Source organism: Panthera onca, chromosome A1, assembly GCF_046562875.1.
Source record: "Panthera onca isolate mPanOnc1 chromosome A1, mPanOnc1 haplotype 2, whole genome shotgun sequence".
NCBI classification, from domain to species: domain Eukaryota; kingdom Metazoa; phylum Chordata; class Mammalia; order Carnivora; family Felidae; genus Panthera; species Panthera onca.
Genome location: NC_138339.1, coordinates 105,348,508 through 105,369,161, shown reverse-complemented (window position 1 = coordinate 105,369,161; position 20,654 = coordinate 105,348,508). Strand labels below are relative to the sequence as shown.

Here is a 20,654-nt window from a genome sequence, read left to right as displayed (position 1 = left end):
TAACCTCACTGGTGGTGCGGAATACTGATGGTGTTATGCTATATGAATACATTATATTTTCTAATATTCAAGAGGCAGCCACCCATCAAATATTAGTGAGTGTATATTAACTTGCAGAAGTTGGAGCAACAGCAGGAGCAGACAGGTTGCTCAGCCTCTGGTGTATGTGTATGTTGAATATACCTGGACATCGCTGATGTTATATTTGTTACATTTGAAACTTTGTTTTTGTTTTTCCTTTCTGACAGTTGCCGAACAAGCAACCGGAAAAGCTTGATAGGCAATGGACAGTCACCAGCATTGCCTCGACCACACTCACCTCTCTCTGCTCATGCAGGTAATTAATTACCCTTTCTTAAGTTTTGTTTTACTTCTTTTTGCTGGCTCTTAAAATAATCCAAGCATTTTGAAATTCAAGTGTGCCTTTATATCATACTTTGGTTTTCCTGTTGCTTTATCACTACATTATTCTCGCTGCTAAGTGAGCCTAAGCCTCATCCTCTCTTGCGAAGTGTTTGGACTCTGAAATTAAGAATGTCTTTGTATATGGGATCCTTTTTGAGTTATTCATTTCTCCATTTCTAACTGTGTGGATGATGCAAGCCATGTTTCCATGTTGGGACTGTCTTTGCGGAATGCATGTGTGTTCATTCACATGAAGAGAATTAGCATTAAGAACTATAGAGGAGGAAAAATAACTTTTTCCCTACCTTTCTTAGTTCTCCACTGGGAATCTCATAGATGGACCTAGAAGTGAACTAGGTCTAGTAAACTAGGGCACATTTAGCAAGGGCTCTGTGTTCACAGTCTTCTGTGTCCCTTGTCTGCTCCTTTGTTCAGGGTATAGGGAGGACACCTCTCACATGAGGACTTAATGATGTGCTTTCGGTCCAGGTCCAAAGAGCCTTGCTGCACATGCCATTTCTAATGTTTGTTTATTGTTGAGACAGAGAGAGACAGCACGTGTGCGCGCTTGCAAGCGGGGGAGGGGCAGAGAGAGAGGGAGACACAGAGTCTGAAGCAGGCTCCAGGCTCTGAGCTGTCAGCACACAGCCTGACTCGGGGCTGGAACTCACAAACTGTTAGGTCATGATCTGAGCCCAAGTCAGACGCCTAACCGACTGAGCTCCCCAGGCACCCCTACATATGCCATTTCTTGTATTTCTTCAGCTTAAAATATTTAGTTTGTCAAGATGCCCTATTTTGACACCATGGGTCTTAACCTCCAACAGAACTGTTCAGCATGTTTTCTCCCTAAAGTTGAACTTATGTATTACTTACATTTGCTCTTATAAACAATGCTGCTGTAAGCAGTCTAGAATGTACCTTGTATGTGTACAAGAGTTTGTCTAAAGTTTCATCTGGCAGTGGCATATATAACTTATTTGTTACATCTATAATCTTTATAGGTACAATGAAGATTTAAGAGGCGAGACTCTTGGCCACAAGTACTAATTTTTTTAAGTTTATTTATTTATTTTGAGGCGGGGTTGGGGGGGTAGGGGGAGAGAGAGAGCGAGATTGAGAATCCCAAACAGGCTCTGCACTGTTAGCACAGAGCCCACTGTGGGGCTAGAACTCACAAACCGTGAGACCATGACCCGAGCTGAAATCAAGAGTCAGACACTTAACCGACTGAGCTACCCAGGTGCCCCTGCAAATACTAATTACAAGGAAGGTATAGCCATATTTGAAAAACCATGCAGTGAAGACTTATTGGTATTGTTGTGGGTTTTTGTTTGTTTCTGCTTTTTTTAAAAAAAAATTTTTTTAAGTTATGTCCATGATGGTGCAAGGAAGAGAAGGGTCAATTCCAACCAGGAAAGTATGGGAGAGTATGAAGGAGCCACTTGATTGAGATGTTAAAAGCCAGGCAAGACTTGGGCTGGCAGAAATGGGGTGAGAGAAGGGGAATTACCAGTGTGGCTGCTGTGGGGTATTGTGTGTGTTTGATTGTAAGAGAATATAGAGGTGGAAAGAGAGATCAAAGTCAGAGAGTATAAGGGATTCTGATTTTGAGTGCCTTTCAAGGACTTTGGGGAGGATCTGTGTTTTGGGAAGCTGTCTTCAGGATTGTGAAGGATGATGGGTGCAAATGATGAGTGATTAAGCCTTAAGTCATTGCCCTCTGGTGGGACCTCTAACCCTGCTGGGCTTTCCGATGATACTCATTTCCTATTTAAAAGGAGGACTGTATCTCTTTCCCAGAGGCAGTCCTTTTGCTCAGGGATGGTTTCTAGTCAAGAGTAGGAGTTACCTATAGCATGTTTGGGGAGAAGAAAGGAGAGAGAGAGATGGTGGACCTTTTGGAATGAAATTTGTTTTCCCTTTAGTAATAAATAAAAGATGGCAAAGTAAAAAAGGCGAAACATGTACTGATAAAATGGTGATCCTGGAGTAAAATCACTGAGGTCCAGAAATGCCACTCTAGACAGTCCTAGAAAGCATATTCTAGACTGTTCACAGCAACACTGTTTGGAATAGCAGAACATCGGAAGCAACCTAAATCGCCGTCAGTTGGAAAACAGATAAATGAGTTGTGGCATACTCGTCCCAGAACATCGTGCATGCGTATCCACATGGCCGAAGCTCATAGGGCTGGGCAGAAAGAGCAGAGGTCGTAAAAGAAAATTGGTGAAAACATTCCTGAAGGTTGGCATCAGGCTACAAAGAATATTTTGTTTAGGGATACACACACACACACACACACACACACACACACACACAAACATGTATGTGTATGTATATATACCTTTCTTGTAAGAGTCTAAAGGAAAACATGATAAGTTTAAAGGCTACTTTCATGACAGTAGTTACTTCTGAGAAGGTGCAAGGAGGGTATCATTGGGGGGAGAGATAAACAGTTGGTCATACTGTACTTCCAAAGCTGCTTGAGGGCTACCCAGCTATATATATCATTACCATTTATACCTTGGAGATTTCTATTACATTATTGTCCTCACAGCACAAGGTGACAGAGAGGCAGGCAAGCCCAGTACCTACCTGGAGGCTGGACTTGGGTCTCTACATTCCTCATGCACGGTGCCTGGCAGTGTATACAGGTGCTAAGTATATCACAAATTTTATTTCTGCATAGAATTCAATGGCGATGAAAAAATGGAATCCTGCTCCTCTTGGTAGTGTTCTGTCGTCATTGTACCGTACTTTATGGGCCTGTTGATTGGTCTCTTATTGCTGTGATTTTCTTCATTGCTAATATTGAGATTCGAGAATAGGTGGTGAAGACTTTAATGATCCTTTTAATTATTCTTCTTTTTCACTGTGTAGACTTGGTGTGAATTCTTTTCTCTTCAAACATCGTTTTAGTATTAAATCAGAGGAGTGGGCAGAGAGAAGCCGGTCTTTCAGGTTCTGAGAGCATTTTTCCTTAGGTTGTAGAGCCAGTAGGCTTTTATTTGCTCAGAATGAACTCTGTCAGACTTGTTTTGTGAGAAATGGCATTTATGCAGACTGCTAGTTTCCTATTTATGTATAATAAGGGGATAAAATATAAATTTGTTTTAAAGCTTATTTATTTTGAGAGAGAGACAGAGAGTGAGCACAGGAGGGGCAGAAAGAGGGAGAGACAGAGGTGCCTGGGTGGCTCAGTTGGCTAAGCGTCTGACTTTGGCTTATGTCATGATCTCGTGGTCTGTGAGTTCAGACCTTGTGTCGGGCTCTCTGCTGACTCCTCAGAGTCCAGAGTCTGCTTTGGGTTCTGGATCTTCCTCCCTGTCTCTCTGCCCCTTGCCTGCTTGTGCTCTGCCTATCTCTCAAAACTAAGTTAAAAAGAAAGAGAGAAAGAGACAGGGAGGGAGGAATCAAGGAATCCCAAGCAGACTCCACACTGTCAACACAGAGCCTGACACAGGGCTTGAACTCACAAACCCTGAGATCATGACCTGAGGTCAAGAGTCAGACACTTAACCGACTGAGCCACCCAGGTGCCCCGAAAATGTACGTAAAATAAAGACCTCCTGTCTTGATGATATGAATGCCTGCCGATTTACCATGCCTTTTTATCTCTTATTGCTACCTCCTGTGTCATGTGTTTGATACACAGAATGCCAGGTGAGAGTTCCTAAATGTCTTTAGGAAAAAAAAGACAAGAGAAATTAAAAAAAAAAAAAAAACAGTAAAGAAAATAAAAACTGCCATCTCTCTGTACTTTCTGACCCAAAAGATAAAGTTATACTTTCTCTCTCTCTTTCTCTCTTTTTTTTTTTAAAAGGTTGGTATTATGTGAATGAGGCCACTCATCACTGGCACATGAATTAATACAGATGAATTGGTAGAGAAGAGAACATGAATTTATTCGTGTGGCTGTGTCATTTGTGCTCTAGGGAAAAAGATACTGGCATAGTCTTCTGGAGCTTATCTCTAGAAACAAAATAGTATTTGTTGAGAGCCAGGGATTCCTAAAAGAGCAGTGAATGGGAGTCCCATTAAAAAAAGAAAGGTAGAAAATCACAGGCTTCTGGTTCCAGGAAGATTCTAAGTATGAAATATAATCCAGAAGCCCCAAAGGAAAAGACTCATATATCTCTCCTAACATGAAAATTTCTCTGTAATAAACAAAATCAAAAGAAAACAAAGTGTGAAAAATATTTTGATGCCCATAATTGATGAATATCTGATTGCCTTCATGCACAAAGAGCTTGTATAAATTGATGTGAAAATGGCAAATGCACCAGGAGAAAAATGGGCAAAAGATGTAAACGGCGTGTCACAGAAAAAAATTGAAATGTCTCCCCCCAAAATATGAAATGATGATTTGTGGCAATCATAAGAGAAATGTGAACCAGAATAATTAGAGTACCATTCACCTAGTATACTGTCAAAAATTTTATAAAATGGACAGAATCCAGTGATGGCAAGGTTGTGGAGAAGCAAGCCCTTCCACATGACTTAAGTGTTGATGTGAATCGGTGCAACCATTTTGGTTGGCAGTTTGACCTGTTGGTAAAAACTGCAATTGCATTTACCTTTTGTCCTAGCGCATTCATCTCTAGGAATTTATCTACTGATATCCTCACAAAATAACAGACAATCACAAGTCTGGCTACTTGTAAACAGCAAATGGAAAGTTAGGTCGTTACCACTTGATCATTTCACATGTTCTTCAGTAGGGGACCAGTTTTGTAGAAAATGATTGAGGCATATAATCCAGTGGTTTATATGGTTGTTACAAAGAATGAGATAGACTTTTTTGTTCTGATACTACAATGATGCCCAAACCTGGGGGTGCCTGGGTGGCTCATTTGGTTAAAGCAGGTCTGACTCTTGATTTCGGCTCACATCACAATCTGATGGTTCATGAGATCGAGCCCCACTTCAGGCTCTAGGCTGACAGCATGGAGCCAGCTTGGGATTCTGTCTCTCAAAATAAATACATAAAATTAACCTTTCAGAAAAAAGAATGATGCCCAAGACAGATAATTGAAGAAATACATTCTGTAATTTTATATATGTATGTGTGTTTTAGACTGCATATATGCATACATACACAATTTATATGTCATGCATATTCATAGGAAATTTTTGGAAGGAGAAAGGAAAAACTTAACATCGTTTATCTTTGGGCAATAGGAAGGTAGGGAAATTAGCTTATAGTGGTTTTATAATCAAGCCTCTAAAAATAAAGCCAATAAAGAAAACAAAAGAACCACCTGCCTTGGCTTTCTATTGCTATATAATAAATTACCAAAGATTTAGTGGTTTAAAACAATATCCAGTTCTTAATTTTATGGTTCCGTAGGGCAGAAGTCCAGGTACACTTGAATTGTTTGAGCTCAGGGAGCTCTCAGGGTATCATAAGGCCCAAATCAAAGCGAGGTGGCAAATCACAAGCACTTAGGTTCCTAGGAACCCTTCCCTGGTTTTTCTGGACATCATAAGACCAAACTCACAGTGTCTTGTGGGCTGGGCTCTCGTCTGTAGACAAAGAAGGCGTCTCCTTCCAAGCTCATGCAGGTTTTGGACAGATTCAGATCCCCGAGGGTGTAGGAATGAGATCCCTATCTCCTCTGCACCATCAACCAGAGGCCACTTTCATCCTCTCCAGGCCACTTTCCCCCATCTTCAAGCCTACAATGACACATCCAGCCATTCTCGTGCTTCAGATCTTTAACTTCTCCTGCCATCAACCAGAGAACATTCTTTCTTTGAAAGGCCTTATCTGATTGGGTAGTGGCTCCAGGCTTTTTACATTCTAAGAGCAAATGTTGCCCTCTTGCCAAAATACCTAGCCTTTTGTGTCTTCAAAAATTATTTCAATGGGAATTTGCAGGTGACTGCTTAGATTGATTTATAAGAATGTGTCTGGAAGGAAAGATGAAAAGGAATCTCATGTTCCTGCTCGATAATGCTAGGAATTACTGCAGAAGGGAAATTTTCCATAGGTACATATATGGTTAGTATGTTGTTAGAAAAACTTTCATAAAATACTTTATAATTATATGGGTACCTCATTTCTGAAGGATGAGTCATTGTTTTTTGCTGCTGGTCTGTTCACCAAGCTCCTCTTCAAAGCTTCCTCCTAAAGGAGGCCCATGGGGGTAAAAATAAACAGAGAATTGGACAGATTATAGGAAAACCATATAGTTCCAAGTAGAAGTTTACATGTGAGACGCATTAGGATAGGCACATGGGGGTTGGGCAGCACAACAGAACCTCTCACATCCCACTCTTTTTCTTTTTTCTTTTCTTTTTTTTTTTTTTTTAACATTTATTTGTTTATTTTGAGAAGGAGAGAGCACAAGCAGGGAGGAGCAGAGAGAGAGAGGGAAAGTGAGAATCCCAGGCAGGCTCTATGCTCAGTGCAGAGCTCGATGCAAGGCTCCATCCCATGTCCTCAGGATCATGACTTGAGCTGAAATCAAGAGTCACAGGCTCAACTGACTGAGCCACCTGGGTGCCCCACGTTCCACACGTGTAAAGAAGTCCTTGTGAATGTTGTGGTCCATGTTTCATTATCTTCCTTCCTCCCTGCCACTGGGGGGTAAGGGGGGTATTGACTTAACAAATACAAGTCATTGCACAAAGTAAGGTAGAAAGTGTGGGATACCATGTACCTTTTTTTTAGTAAATTTTTCTTATTTCAGAAAATTGTGAGGACCTTCCTCTTGTGGACTTGTTTGGAGTCTCTCTTTGAGCCCCACACGAAAACTGGTGTCACCACTTGACAACATGCTCTCCCTGCATTTACGCTGTATCAGTGTTCTCATTCATTAGCCGTGACACTGAATTGGATGGGGTATACACAGTGGTTTTTGCATACAGGCATTGCTGATGCAAAGAATTGGGAGTAAATAGTCTGGCAATGAGCTAGAGACAGGGGAAAAAAAAAAAAAAGCACTGTGGAGGTGCCTAGGTGGCTCAGTCTGTTGAGCATCTAACTTTGGCTCAGGCCATGATCTTGCAGTTCATGAGTTTGAGCCCCATGTCGAGCTCTGTGCTGACAGCTCAGAGCCTGGAGCCTGCTTCAGATTCTGTGACTCCCTCTCTCTGCCCCTCCCCTGCTCATGCTCTGTCTCTCTCTGTCTCAGAGATGAATAAACGTTAAAAAAATTAAAAATAAAAAAAGAAACACTGAAGTAAAGTTCAGAGAAGATGGTCTGGAGTAGACGAAGGGGAACGGGCATTCCAGGGTGCCAGACATGGATTTGGGCATCCCTGATGTTGGTGAGGAACTTCTTAATAACCCCCTGTGCTGAGACAGGAACCCCAAGCTTGGAATATGTGTAGCTGGGTAGTAAGGGATTTGGTAAAACCTGAAATGTTGGCCCTGGGTGCCAACCAAGGGCTTACCAACATCCACATGACTTTGTGCCATTTTAGAAAAATGGTAAAATCTCGTAAGAAATTTTGCAGGCCTTGTGTCTGTGACTCTGATCTTCCAGGCTGGTATGGTTAAAAAAACAAAAGGTGCTACTCCGATTGTAGCAAAGTGAAACTGATAGTTTGTAAAAAATAGAAATTACATGGAAAACATGAATCTCCTATAAACTCACTCCTCAGAGATAATCCCTGCTAACATTCATTGTGTCTGTTGTCCTTTTTTCCTATATGTGTGTGCATGTATGTGTCAATACATGTATACATGTATGTTGAAACTGCCATGTTCATATGCTGCAACTTTCTATTTTAGTCCACCCTTGTCAACACTCATGGTATAGTTTTTTAGGTTCTATTAATATAAGCCAAACAATATCATAGTATTTTTTACCAATTTTATTGAGATATAATTGACATATAACATTGTATTTGTTTAAGACATACAACATAATGACTTGATCTTTGTATATGTTGGGAAATAAGTGTAGTTAACATCCATCACCTCACATAGGTGATACGTTTTTTGTGTGTGATAAAAACTTCTTAAGATTTACTCTTAGCAACTTTAAATATGCAATACAGTATTATTAACTATAGTCTCCAGGCTGCACATTTACATTCCAGGAATTATAGTTGGAAGTTTGGGCCTTTTGACCACTTGCATCCATTACACTTACCCAGCCCCCACCTCCACCCCTACCCCCACCATCTTCTGGCAGCCACCAATCTTGTGCGGGTTTTTTCCTTCGATTTTGTTCTCTTGATGAGTTTTTTAAGAATTACGTTTTTCTAAAGTCCACATATTTCTGAGATCATACAGCATTTGTATTTCTCTGTCTGACTTACTTCCCTTAGTATACTCTCCCCAAGATCCGCCCGTGGTGTTGCACATGACAGGATTTCCTTCTTGTGTTGTGGCTCATAGTATTCCTGTATATGTATACCACATTTTCTTTACACATTTATCTCTTCATGGGCTCTTGAGTCATTTCTGTGTTTCAGCTATTGTTAAGAATGCTGCAGTCAACATGGGCTGCTCATATCTTTTTGAGAGGGTGGTTTCATTACCTTCGGATATATACTCAGAAGTGGAATTACTGGATCATAGCTATTTCTATTTTCAGTTTTTTGAAGAACTTCCATCCTGTTCTTCACAATGGCTGCACCAATCCACATTCCCACCAACCGCACCAAGGGTTCCCTTTCTTCCACACCCTCACCAGCACTCATTATCTCTTTTTGATAATAGCCGTTCTAACAGGTGTGATGTAAATATCTTCACATTTTTATGTGCATATTTTATTAATCTTTTGTAATATCACTGATTTTTTTTTAGATGGTGCCTTTTGAGTAGTATATAAGGCATTTCTCTTATTTTTAATTTTTTTGTGGTCCATTCTGTCAGTCTTTTTCTTTCTGATTTCTTCCACTTTTGTTGCCGTCATGTCTAGTTGGTGTAGAGTTTCATTTTTTTTTAACAAGGCTGGTCTTGCTCTAAGAATTGTCTCCTCTGACCTCACTGTTTTGTTTTTTTTTAAGTTTTATTTACTTTTGAGAGACAGAGAGACAGAGCACGAGCGGGGAATGGGCAGAAAGAGAGGGAGACACAGAATCAGAAGCAGGCTCCAGAGTCTGAGCTGCCAGCACAGAGCCTGACGTGGGGCTTGAACCCCCGAACCGTGAGATCATGACCTGAGCCGAAGTCAGACGCTTAAGCAACTGAGCCACCCAGGCACCCCTGACCTTACTGTTTCTCCTGCTCTCTTCATACTTCACAAGTTTAGTATCAGTTACGTGTTTCTTTACCCTCTCAAACTCTTCATCTATTGTAGAGAGTGATGGTTTTCCCAAGAGGGAGTGGGTTTTTGAGCAACAGGAAGATACACTTATGTATTTCTCTTCGGGTACTTGTGGTACCAGGTTTGTAGGTTGCATACCGAGGGAAAGCTGTTACTTGTGAATTTTAGTTGACTGGTGGGAACAACTTAGAAATCAGTCATCTTTAGGTATCAGTGAAAATTTTCTCCTTAGATAAAGTGAGACTACGGACATTGCTCTGAGTGTGATAGTACGTCTGTTGCATTTATTTTGTGACTTTCCTGCACAAGGCTTCAGCCGGTTTCCCATGTTTGAAACAGTATTTGCCAAATTGTTTAAATCAGCTTTGTAAATCTTTAATAAAAATGGTCATTCGGCAAGGTACTCACCTCCTTTGGCCATATACACATGATGGTACAAGACAAATGGTCCCCTTGCTTCTTTGTATTTGGGGAATAGGACAGAGCAAGATTATGTGCCCAGAGTCATAGCAAATTGATTGTTAGCCCTAATGGAAATGGTTTCATGATGCCCCATATAACCACTCTTTGTTCAAAATGATAGAAACTTTCTTTCTTTCTTTCTTTCTTTCTTTTTTTTTTTTTTTTTTTACTCAAGAGGAATCTCTGATATGGTCACTCATTACCTTGTTTACCTAATTTTAAGCAAATCTCAATTATACCAGCTTAAACTTGTAAAACCTTGTGTTCAGTCCAGAGCATCTGATGTCATCAGAATTTCATTTTATGGAGGTTAAAATCGGCAAATCGTACAGTCAAGTGAAACATCACCTTGGAATCATCTGGTTTTATTAAAATCCTCAAAGGCCTCAAGACCAGATTTCCTAATCTAGTACATTTGTCCAAGCTATGTAATTTCACAATTCATCTATTCTGTGATTTCAAGTACTTCATAAATCAGTTTCTCTGAACTGGGGAGAATACTGCCTTTCTTATTCCATGCTGCATTCACAGTTCTCTGTTTGAATTCTTAGCCTTTGTGTAATTTTCAATTGTTGGCTTGAGTAACGACACATACTGCCCTTCCTGCTTAAGGAAGAGTATGATAAAATCAGATGGACTGACGTCAGTCAGTGTATTTTCCTAGGTTTTGGTATTGCTTTGTGTTGAATCACTAATTGGAGGTGTATACCAACATCGTTAATATTTCTTAATTCCTTCATGCAGACCATCAGCCCTGTGACTTGAGTTTATCCTTTTGGTCCTTTGAGAAGACTATAATGTGTATATGGAATCTGTTCCTAGTATTAATATAATGATTGACATCTTTCATATACTCCTAATCTCTCAATGTAGAATTTTATCTGAATGGCCTTGGATTTAGCTTTTTTTCTCTCCATCATAAATTGAAGCTTTTGAAAGCTCCCTTTTAAATTTAATTTTAAACCTCCCCTGTGTTAAGATAAGTGATATTAGTTATTTATTTTTTTTTTACAGAACATGGCAGCCCCTCAGAAAGATTCAACTCCCTCATCCACTGGGGACAGTTCTTCATTCATTTTTTTAAATCAGAGTTGTATAACTTTTTTGTGTTTATGAATTAACTGTGGATTTTCTTTGTTTTGGTTTAGTTGGTAAAGTACCAGTTGGATCTTAATTACCTATTTTTCAAGTTAGAATTGATAGTGTTTAGTGGTATATCAGGTGTGGGGTGAGAGGGAGTTGATCAAATGTGGCGTGCATGTGTCTTGCTGAGAATATGGATGGCCAGAAGGGGCATTTCCTGAGATGGAAAGCATAAAAAGAATAGGTTTGAGGTAGTGCTGAAAAATTCACTTTGCTGCGTATTGGGTTTAAGATGCCCGTAATCCATTTGCTTGACCTAAAGAAAATTATTTGATGGGTCTGAAACTCAGAGGATGAGTGAGTCCATAATACCAGTTTGTAAGCCATTCATTCATTCATTAACAGTATTTAAAACCTTGGGAGGGAGTGAAATCAGTGAGGGAGAGAGTTTGGAGTGAAAAGAATACAGAACCCGGCAAGGTGGGGGTGCTGAGTCTACATTTAGAGGTTCTGAGAGGACGAGTCACTAGCAGGAAACTGAGAGGCAGCAACCTGAGAGGCAGGAGAGAAAGAGGAGAAGGTAGTATCTGAGAATTAAAGAGAAGACAGAGTGCCCAGAAAGAGTGTTGGATTTTAATATCAAGACCTCAGTTTCTACAAGGCACTTAACAAATATTTGTTGAAAGAATAAAGAACTTCATAAAGAAATGCACAGAGCTTCATGTGACTTTGATGACCAAAAACATAGCATACTCCAGACTGAAAGCAAGACTTGTTCCCCCCTTCCCACCCCCACGCAAAGAGAAAGTCCTCTGAAGTACCTAATTACTTTAAAAGCCCTACAGATTTTAGTGTGTTGTCTTAGGAACTTTATTTTGAAAGCAGTTTTAGCAAATCTTTCATTTCCCTTTTCCATAATATAATCTGTTTTAACCATTGCTAAAAGCTGAGATGGACCTCCTGCCTTTCATAATAGTTTGGATGTTGGGGCGCCTGGGTGGCTCAGTTGGTTGAGTGCCCACCTCTTGGTTTCAGCTCATGTCATGATCCAAGGGTTGTGGGATTGAGCCCCGAGTCGGGCTCTGTGCTGAGCGTGAAGCCTGCTTGGGATTCTCTCCCTCTTTCCCTCTGCCCCTCTCCTCTGCTCATACACTCTCACTCTCTCTAAAATTAAAAAAAAAAAAAAAAAAAAAGAGAAATAAATGTTTTTATCAAAACAAAATAGTTTGGATGCTAAGGTGCTGTACCACCTCCCAAATCCACAGAGCAGTCAAACCAAGACAGTGTTTGACCAAGATGAAGGAAATCTGAACTGTAGAAAATAGACGTTGGAAACTCTTGAAGTTATTTTTTCTGTGAGGAGAGAGATTTTTACAAATTTTGGAGAGGAGAGGATTCTTGAAACACAAAAATCTCAAAATAGCCTGTTTTCTTGAAAGTTAGCGAAGTAGAAAAATCTTTTTAATTTAGATTTTATAAATATTACAATTAGAAATTAAAATAATTATCTTATCAACAGTGTTTACTTTGGGATTAGATATTTTCAGATTGTGGTAATTAAACACTTCACTGTTTTAAAATAGATAAGTGACATGTATTATTAGGTCTTCTAAATCTCTGGAAGTTTATGTATTCACACTGGCTAAAAAAACATTCTTTTTTTACCTATCCATTGAAAAAGAGGAGATTGCTGAATGTTTAGGGTTGCTTTCATATCAACGTATATATTTAGGTGATCAAATAAATGATCACCTAGAACATAAAAAGGTACATTTAAAATCCTTGCTTAAATCACTGCTCTCTTCACCCTCACGGTTTTCAGAACTTGATGGTCTCAGACTGGACAGCTTTGGTGATGGTCACAGTGACTATGGTGCTTCTGACACTCTCTTCACAAGCTAATCCCCGAATTATCTCTGAGCTTACGTGTATATACAGACTGTCTTCTTCAGCCCATTAGCTAGCTAAGAGTGTCTGCATTCGTATCACAGAAGAACAGACTGTTCCATAGAGACCAAAGAACTTGAGTCAGGGGTCCCATTAGTTCGGGATCAGCCAGCTGTCTACATTCAGTGTCAATGCCCCTGGTAGGAGGTGAGATGCTCAACGTGACCTAAGTGGCCTGTACCTATCAGGCAACCTTAAGTAAGGGAGGCTTATAAGTCTATATTTTAAATTCAAGTGTCTGTGTTAAAGAGCATTTTCTTAAATATGCACGGTAATGCCGTCTCTGTCTTTGAACTTACTCTGGCATAATTATAATTTCTGCTTTCATGATGCTTTAATGCAGATTTTTGTATTTATGGCAGCAGTGTGTGAGTACTCCTCCAGAAAGCTGTGCAAATTGCAGGCTTTTGAAGTTCTAAGCTTTTTTGTTAGGGGTAACAGGGGTAGTGATGGATCTTGTCATGAAATGTTAAGGTGTACATACACTGTGGCAGGCATCTCAAGTTAAGAGGGTTCAGCTGGGGCGAAGATGAGCCCATCAACATTCTTGCATTGCAGTCAATAGCAGATTCGGTAGCGGTGGAGAAAATTTAGAAGAACATACATAACAGAAGAGTCATACAGTGTTTGGGAAAAGAAATGATCTTCACTTTTAAGTAAAGAAATCATTTATATTTTATAAAACTGTCTTCAAAATTTTTTTTTTCTGTTTACAAAAGCTGTGCATGTTTATTATAGAAAATTTGGAAAATACAACAAAGTATGAAAAAGAACACTCAGAATTAAATTAGAGAAGAACCACTCAGAATTAACTGCTTAACATTTTGGGTATTTGTCTATATTTATTTTATATGTTTATATCTGTTGTGATATTGATGGCACTTTTGTCTACATAAATTTGTGCATAAAATATAAACTTAGATATATACACACACATACATTTGTGTATCCATGTGTAAGTAAGGGATCCTAGATACAATTTGGTGTCTAGATCATTTTTCTTTCTTGTTTTGAGATTTTTACATATTATTAAGTGTCCTTTTTTTTTTTCAAATACTTGGTTTTAAAAAGTACAAAATATTCCATTTCATGAATATGCCATGGTTACCTTCCCCTAATGAATATTTTGGCCGTTTTCCTGTTTTTTGTTCTTATAAGTATGCTATAGTGAATAACATTACACGTAAATTGTTGTGATCAACCCTGATTAGTTTCTCAGATCAATCTGGGAGGGTATTCTTTAAAGTGCTGGCCTTCTATTGTCTTGTATCTGCATGGTTGGGCCATTCGTTATTGTCTTTGGTTGGGCCATTCGTTATTGTCTGCTGTAACTTTCTGAGGCCCTCGAGTCACAGATTGTGTCCACAGGAAATGCTCTTTAATGCTTGCTGCAAATGACTTTTAATAAGCATCAAGAATGTGTTGTGTAGGCACCAAAATAACTTTATACGTATCTAAGTACATCTCAAGTGTGTTCCCTCTCGGTGAAACAATAGCTAGTTCTGTTGAACTTCCGGGAACTTTGTGCCCAGTGACATCATGGTGGCCGGGTAAAGTTAGTGAAGTAAATGAAGAAGGAACCATAGCACAGAGCTACAGAGCCCTTCACACTTCATGCTATGCCCCTGCTTCCCCAGACTCTCAATGTAAAAAGCCCCAGCTGCTGTGTAACTCTGATCCTGCCACCCGAACCCTTTTAATTTTCAGATCTCAGACGACCAATAAAGTATTAAATGGTATATGTAATAAACACTGGACCTTGGGGTTAAGATCTGGATTTTAGCTCATCTCTTCCATGTATCAGCATTGCTACTTTGAGCAAATCACTCCCTAGATCTCAACTTCCTTCTATATGAAATGTAACTAAGAGAACTTGACCTTGCTACCTCATTTAATTGCTTAAATGTGACTATATTTACATTATTGTAAAGTGCCACACCAGTGTTAGGTTTTCAGAAACTTATTACGGCATTATTTTATGACCAACCTGAATTCATAATGATGTTAAAATGAAGGATACCATGGTGTGTAAATACAGAGCAAATTAGAACACAGGCTTGCTGCAGTCTTCAGGTGGGTTGCTGACAGGGGAATGTGGCGTCCTTATTACAGACCCCGTTGGGATGCATTTGTCCTAGTCTTTGATATTTGCATTTTGGCATTCAGCCTTTGGAAGTCTCTCAGCTGTGTACTTACTCTGGTTTAGAGCTGGACTTGGGAAATGAATAGCATTTTTTTAAAAAGTCAAATTCATTGGATCAGAACCACAGCGGTTCCAGAGGGGCTGCGCAGGGATAGGGAGTGGGAGGGGGTATTTAGGAGTGTGGCTCACTGCCTCCTATTCCACCTTTGCTTCAACCAGAGAAGATCAACCTATGTCACATTTTGGGGTACAGACTCGTCTTTTGCCTCAGCAAAAGGTTTAGTGTGTGTACATGCATGCACGCACACATGGCATGTTTAAAAACCATTTTAGTAAACTGAGACCCAGTGCAGGCAAGTGTTAAGGATCTCATGGCTTGATGGTGTCAGAGCTAAGTCTGGCACCCTACTTCCCAGTTAGCACCCTTCCCAGGGGGACCTTGTAATTTGACCCTGAAGATTTCTTTTGTAGGGATCAGGGAAGAACGGTAACATCCCCGGAGTGAACTTTGATTCATTGTTCTTCCTTGCAACTGACAGAGTGTCTAGATCAATGGTTTTCTTCTTTTGCGTTTCTTTTGTACTAGACCTTGGGCCCCACACCTGAAGTAGGAGGAGAAAAGGTCACTTTCTACACATAAACACATAGGTTTATAGGCATCTTGTTATTATAGCTACCATTTATGGTGTGTTTTAAGGATAGAGAAAGTTTTCAAATTATTTTAGGAATGAATTAAGTTGCCGTAAGACATTAAATGAATAACTGGTAGGAGATGAGCATGTCAATAGCATACTAAATTTAGACCCCACATGACTAAATCAAGTGAAGGATGGTCAACAGGAAATGGCACCTGGCTGGTAAACAAGTAGACTGAGAGAGAGAAAGTTTCATTTTCAAGAAAACTGTGCATCCCCTAACTCCATCGCTGCCGACTCTGCTATCGCCGTCCCCTTACTGGTGGAGACTCTCTCATATAGGTGCACCTAAGAATTTCCCCCAAAGCATAAACATTCCAGACTGGTCCATCTATTAAGGTATCTGATGTCAGTAAATGAAAAACAGAATTTAATAACATGGACTATGTTCACCTTTTTTTCATTAAGATATAAAGAAGTTGTATTTCAGATTAATTTTCTTGTAGTTCTATGTCCAAAAGTTCTGTGGTTTGCTATTAATCAAGTATGACTTTGAACAGTTTTTCTCATTTTCACTTAGCTTTAATTTCCTTTTCTGTTAAAGGAAGAGATTGGATTACATGCATTTATTCTAATACTCTTTCTTAATATTTATTCTAAGGCTGTAACTCCATATTTCTAGTTCTTTTGTTTTAAAGAATTTTTTTTTTCACGAGTTGTTATCAAGATGAATTCATACTGGACTTCGGTTTTTCATTGGGGGCGTGCTTTTAGTATTCTATGGTTTGGTGAAAAATAGTCTCTCAGCATCTAAAATATTAAGGAAAAGATTTAGGGTAGGAGAGTAGATTGGACTCTCCAGACTTAAGACAGATAGGGGGCATGGCTGAGTGACCCAAAAGCATGTTCTTGATATGGTCACAGATATCATCTGAGGATGGATATTCCATTTGGAAGGACTTACAATGGGAGAACTGGTTGTCCTCTGGTCTAGGCCTCCCAGGCACACTTTGAGAGCTGTCCCTGTGTTTATCTGGCTGGAGTAGCAATACCTCTCAGTTTGTGGTTTGTCTATGAACTGGAGCAATTGGGCCTAAAAGTCTTGTTTTGCACATGTGGACATGTTCTAAGAATTCTACAGTAGTTACCAGAGTGACCCCTCCAATCATTAAAGGAATGAATTTAGTTTTGAAGGATTTGAGAGTGAGGGAGCGAGCAGTCGGGTGGTGTGTGTGTGTGTGTGTGTGTGTGTGAGAAAAAGAGATCCTCAGGCAGAGAATAAGCCCCAGTTCAATGTTTACAGATGTAAATTGTTTTAAATTGGCCAAATGTAGGAATTGAAGCAAGTTCCTTGATTGCTATACAGCCCACTTCCTTGTAGGATCAGTAATTTGGTGTGGGAATGGACACAGTCTAGCATCCTTGAAATTGAAACAAAAAGAGTATGAATTAGCTCCTATTTGGTGCTTTTGTGTCATTATTTCAGTAGGAAATGTGGGTTTTAAGCTTATCACAAGTCATTTCATTTGACAGCTTTGATTTTCAAAAGAGAAAGGCCAAATGTAAATTCTTCTCCTTTCTCCGGAGACCCAGGCAGACTTTTAACATCAAGAGATGTACATACTTCCCCTGACAACAAATTTCCCATAAGCAGTAGCAGTCTGCTTTGTCAGGGGCTCTGTGAAGCTGTCGTAATTCACTTCTCCTGTTCTCATTGTTGACATAAATGATGGATGTTCATTTCTTCTGGTGATGTGAGGCCTTAACTATTTCTGTCATGATTATGTGTGCCTATCTAACCTGACTCCTGCTTAACATTTCATTTCCTGAAATTGTCCTCACTAGCAAGATAGAAGTTACAATACCTAAATTTTAGTTGCTGACATTAACATACCTCAGTGAATGCCTGACTTACATGTTATGTGTTTGTTAGTCATGCTTTTCATTGAAATATCTATAACATCCCGCCATCCCTAATTTGTAAAAGTGAAGTAACACGGGAGATAAAGCACATATCAATGATTGGTCACATATTTAGGAAGAATTACCCTTACGTATGACATAGAATCTTGTGATTCAAAAACAGTCAACACATGGCTAGACTTAGAAAAGGTATCACAGCCCGATGGGCAGAGACAGAGCATTTCCACAAGACTGTGGATTTCACTTTCCTGTACTACATACCCTGATATTAGAGACTTTATACCTAAGCCAACAAGCAAAATATTTAGCAGTCACCTTCTACCACTGAAAGCTGTTTTTTGAGCTTCCATAGACATCCATTGTCCTCCCAACAGCTTTATCTTTCTCTATTTTATTTGAGAAACTACACTTAATAGTATTAAACATCTACCTCAGATAAGCTGAGGATTCATTAATTAATTTATAACAAGCTATCTTTTTGGTGGGGAACTATGAATGGAACAAAAGCAATAATCAAAGATACTATTAATGAAGATTTTCCATGTGAGAAGGAGAGATCAAGTAAAAAAAAAAAAAAAATAAGGACCAAAAATTAAACTCTGCCCTGGATATAGGACAGGGTTTTATAAGCAACAATGGGAAATACACCAGCCCACTTCCGAGCAGAAAAGAATAAACTGATTGCTTATAAAGGAATAAAAGGTATGCTGGCCTCAGACTTCCCTTCCACAAATTGCCAGATAATGATGTTGGGGCCAAAGAACTTTATTTGCTAAGATATTATATGTATATATGTATGAATGTATTATCATTCATTTGGGGCCACATAAAATTCACATTTCATGTCTCTCCTGAGAAACTCACTTGAAGATATTAGCTAAAAGTTAAAGAACTGAAGAATTGGAAAGATGGGGTATAAAAGCAGTATGTTGAACATTAATAGAAAAATGAAAGTTTGAAAAGATAGTTTAAAAATATAACAGTGTTGGGGCACCTGGGTGGCTCCATTGGTTAAGCGCCCGACGCTTGATTTGGGCTCAGGTCATGGTCTTGTGGTTTGTGCGTTCGACCCCACATTGGACTCTGCTGGCAGTGCAAAGACTGCTTTGGATTCTTTTTCTCTCCCTGTCTCTCTCTGCCCCTCACCAGCTTGTTCTCTCTCTCTCTCTCTCTCTCTCCCCACCCACCCCGTAAATAAATAAATAAATAAATAAATAAATAAATAAATAAATATAACATAACAGGGTAAAAATGGTTCTCTAATAACAGGATAGATCTATAACTCATATCAGCCAAGATGAAAGACGGAGGTATGACAGAAGTACACATATGCCACGTTCCTTGGCTTACTTTGGGGAGTGGGGCAGGGAACTAGAGTTATACTTAATCCTTTTGCATCTATTAGTTAGCAAGATAGGCATTCAGGTGTGTTTTTTAAACATTTAAAGAAGATAACGTAGTAGTGTGAAGAGCAGTGATTTCCTCATATGTCACAGATGGGAAAAAGAAAGTACTCCTACAACACAGAGTAGGCTCATCCAAGAATGCTGATTGATTTAATGTTATAAGCAGTACTAATACATCTGAGCAGTGGGTCAGATGTTCATCTGAATTGATGTTGAAAGAGCACTTAATAAAACACCACCTCCATTTTTCCTGAAAATGCTTTGGAAATGAGAATGCACAGAGGATCCCGTAATATAGTAAGACATATCTAATGTAGATGAATAGCTGGTATCTTACTTTTGCAAAATACCAGCAGCATTTTATTGAAATATCTCCCCATTAATATTTAACTTTATTCTGGAAGTTCTTTGTAGTCAAGCAACACACGAAACTGAAAATCTAGAACTCAAAGCTCATAAAATGTGTTGTATTCAGATGACATAAATAATCTACAATACCCAAGAGAATTAAGTGTGTAAGTATTAAAATTAATAAAAGTATTAATTAAATGGATTGTATCCAAGATGAATATATAGCAATTACTCTTGTATATTACCAGCTGTAATCAGAAATGATAAAGAAAGGAATCAATTTGTGATAGCATTCCACTCTCTTTTCTCATACCCCCTTTCTCACCCAAAGAATGGGGCATAAATACCATGCCTTTGAAGTAACCATAGAGACACTATTCATTGGGGAAGAAGCTAAATATCCTAATTTCCCCTAATTAAATTACAGTTCTGAAGCAATTCTGATCCACATCCTCTTGATTATGCACGTGTGTAACTATTTTATTGGAAGCATCACATTCACTCTGTAGTTTAAGCAGAAGAGGAGTTTATTAAGGTATATTAGGTGGCTCACAGAATTTTCAGGAGGGACAGAGAGTGAGCATTGAAGGTCACATAGCCTGGAAAAACACGCAGACTGCATCATGGTACTGTGCAGGGCAAGCCCTGGCTACTGGTGTCCCTGGTTCCTGAATTCCAGAAACTCAGACACTGTTGCCTGCACCCCCTGTGAAGAGGGGTGCCCCTGCCACCACTTTTGCCACAAAAAGTAGTTACTTTGTCACCAACTTCCTCATATTGTCTTCTTTTGAGCCAAAGTTGAGTTTACCAATGAGAGCAAATGGGCAAAGCTTCGCCTTTGCTCTCATTACAAGGACCAATGGACTTAATTGGCAAAGCTTGGCCTTCGCTCTCATTGCAAGGAAAGCTGAGAGTGTGGGTGGTGGCACAATCTTGGGAGGCAGCCCTGGTGATATGGGAAATCCCTCTTTTATAGGAAGGCTTCTCAGAAGATACTGGGTGAACATACCAATGACACATACTTACCATGGTAATTGGACGTAATGACTCTAAAGTACATTTGGAAGAC

The 20,654-nt window shown here is 39.4% G+C and overlaps 1 protein-coding gene across 13 annotated transcripts in view; it reads left to right on the top strand.

Moving 5' to 3' along the window:
• MAST4 (microtubule associated serine/threonine kinase family member 4) overlaps positions 1-20,654 on the top strand; it is a 564,301-nt gene that overhangs the window by 447,016 nt on the left and 96,631 nt on the right. For all 13 annotated transcript variants that reach the window (XM_078449281.2, XM_078449273.2, XM_078449270.2 and 10 more), the window contains one exon: positions 249-337. In XM_078449281.2, the coding sequence (XP_078305407.2) occupies positions 249-337 (89 nt within the window). The remainder of the gene's footprint in view (positions 1-248; positions 338-20,654) is intronic.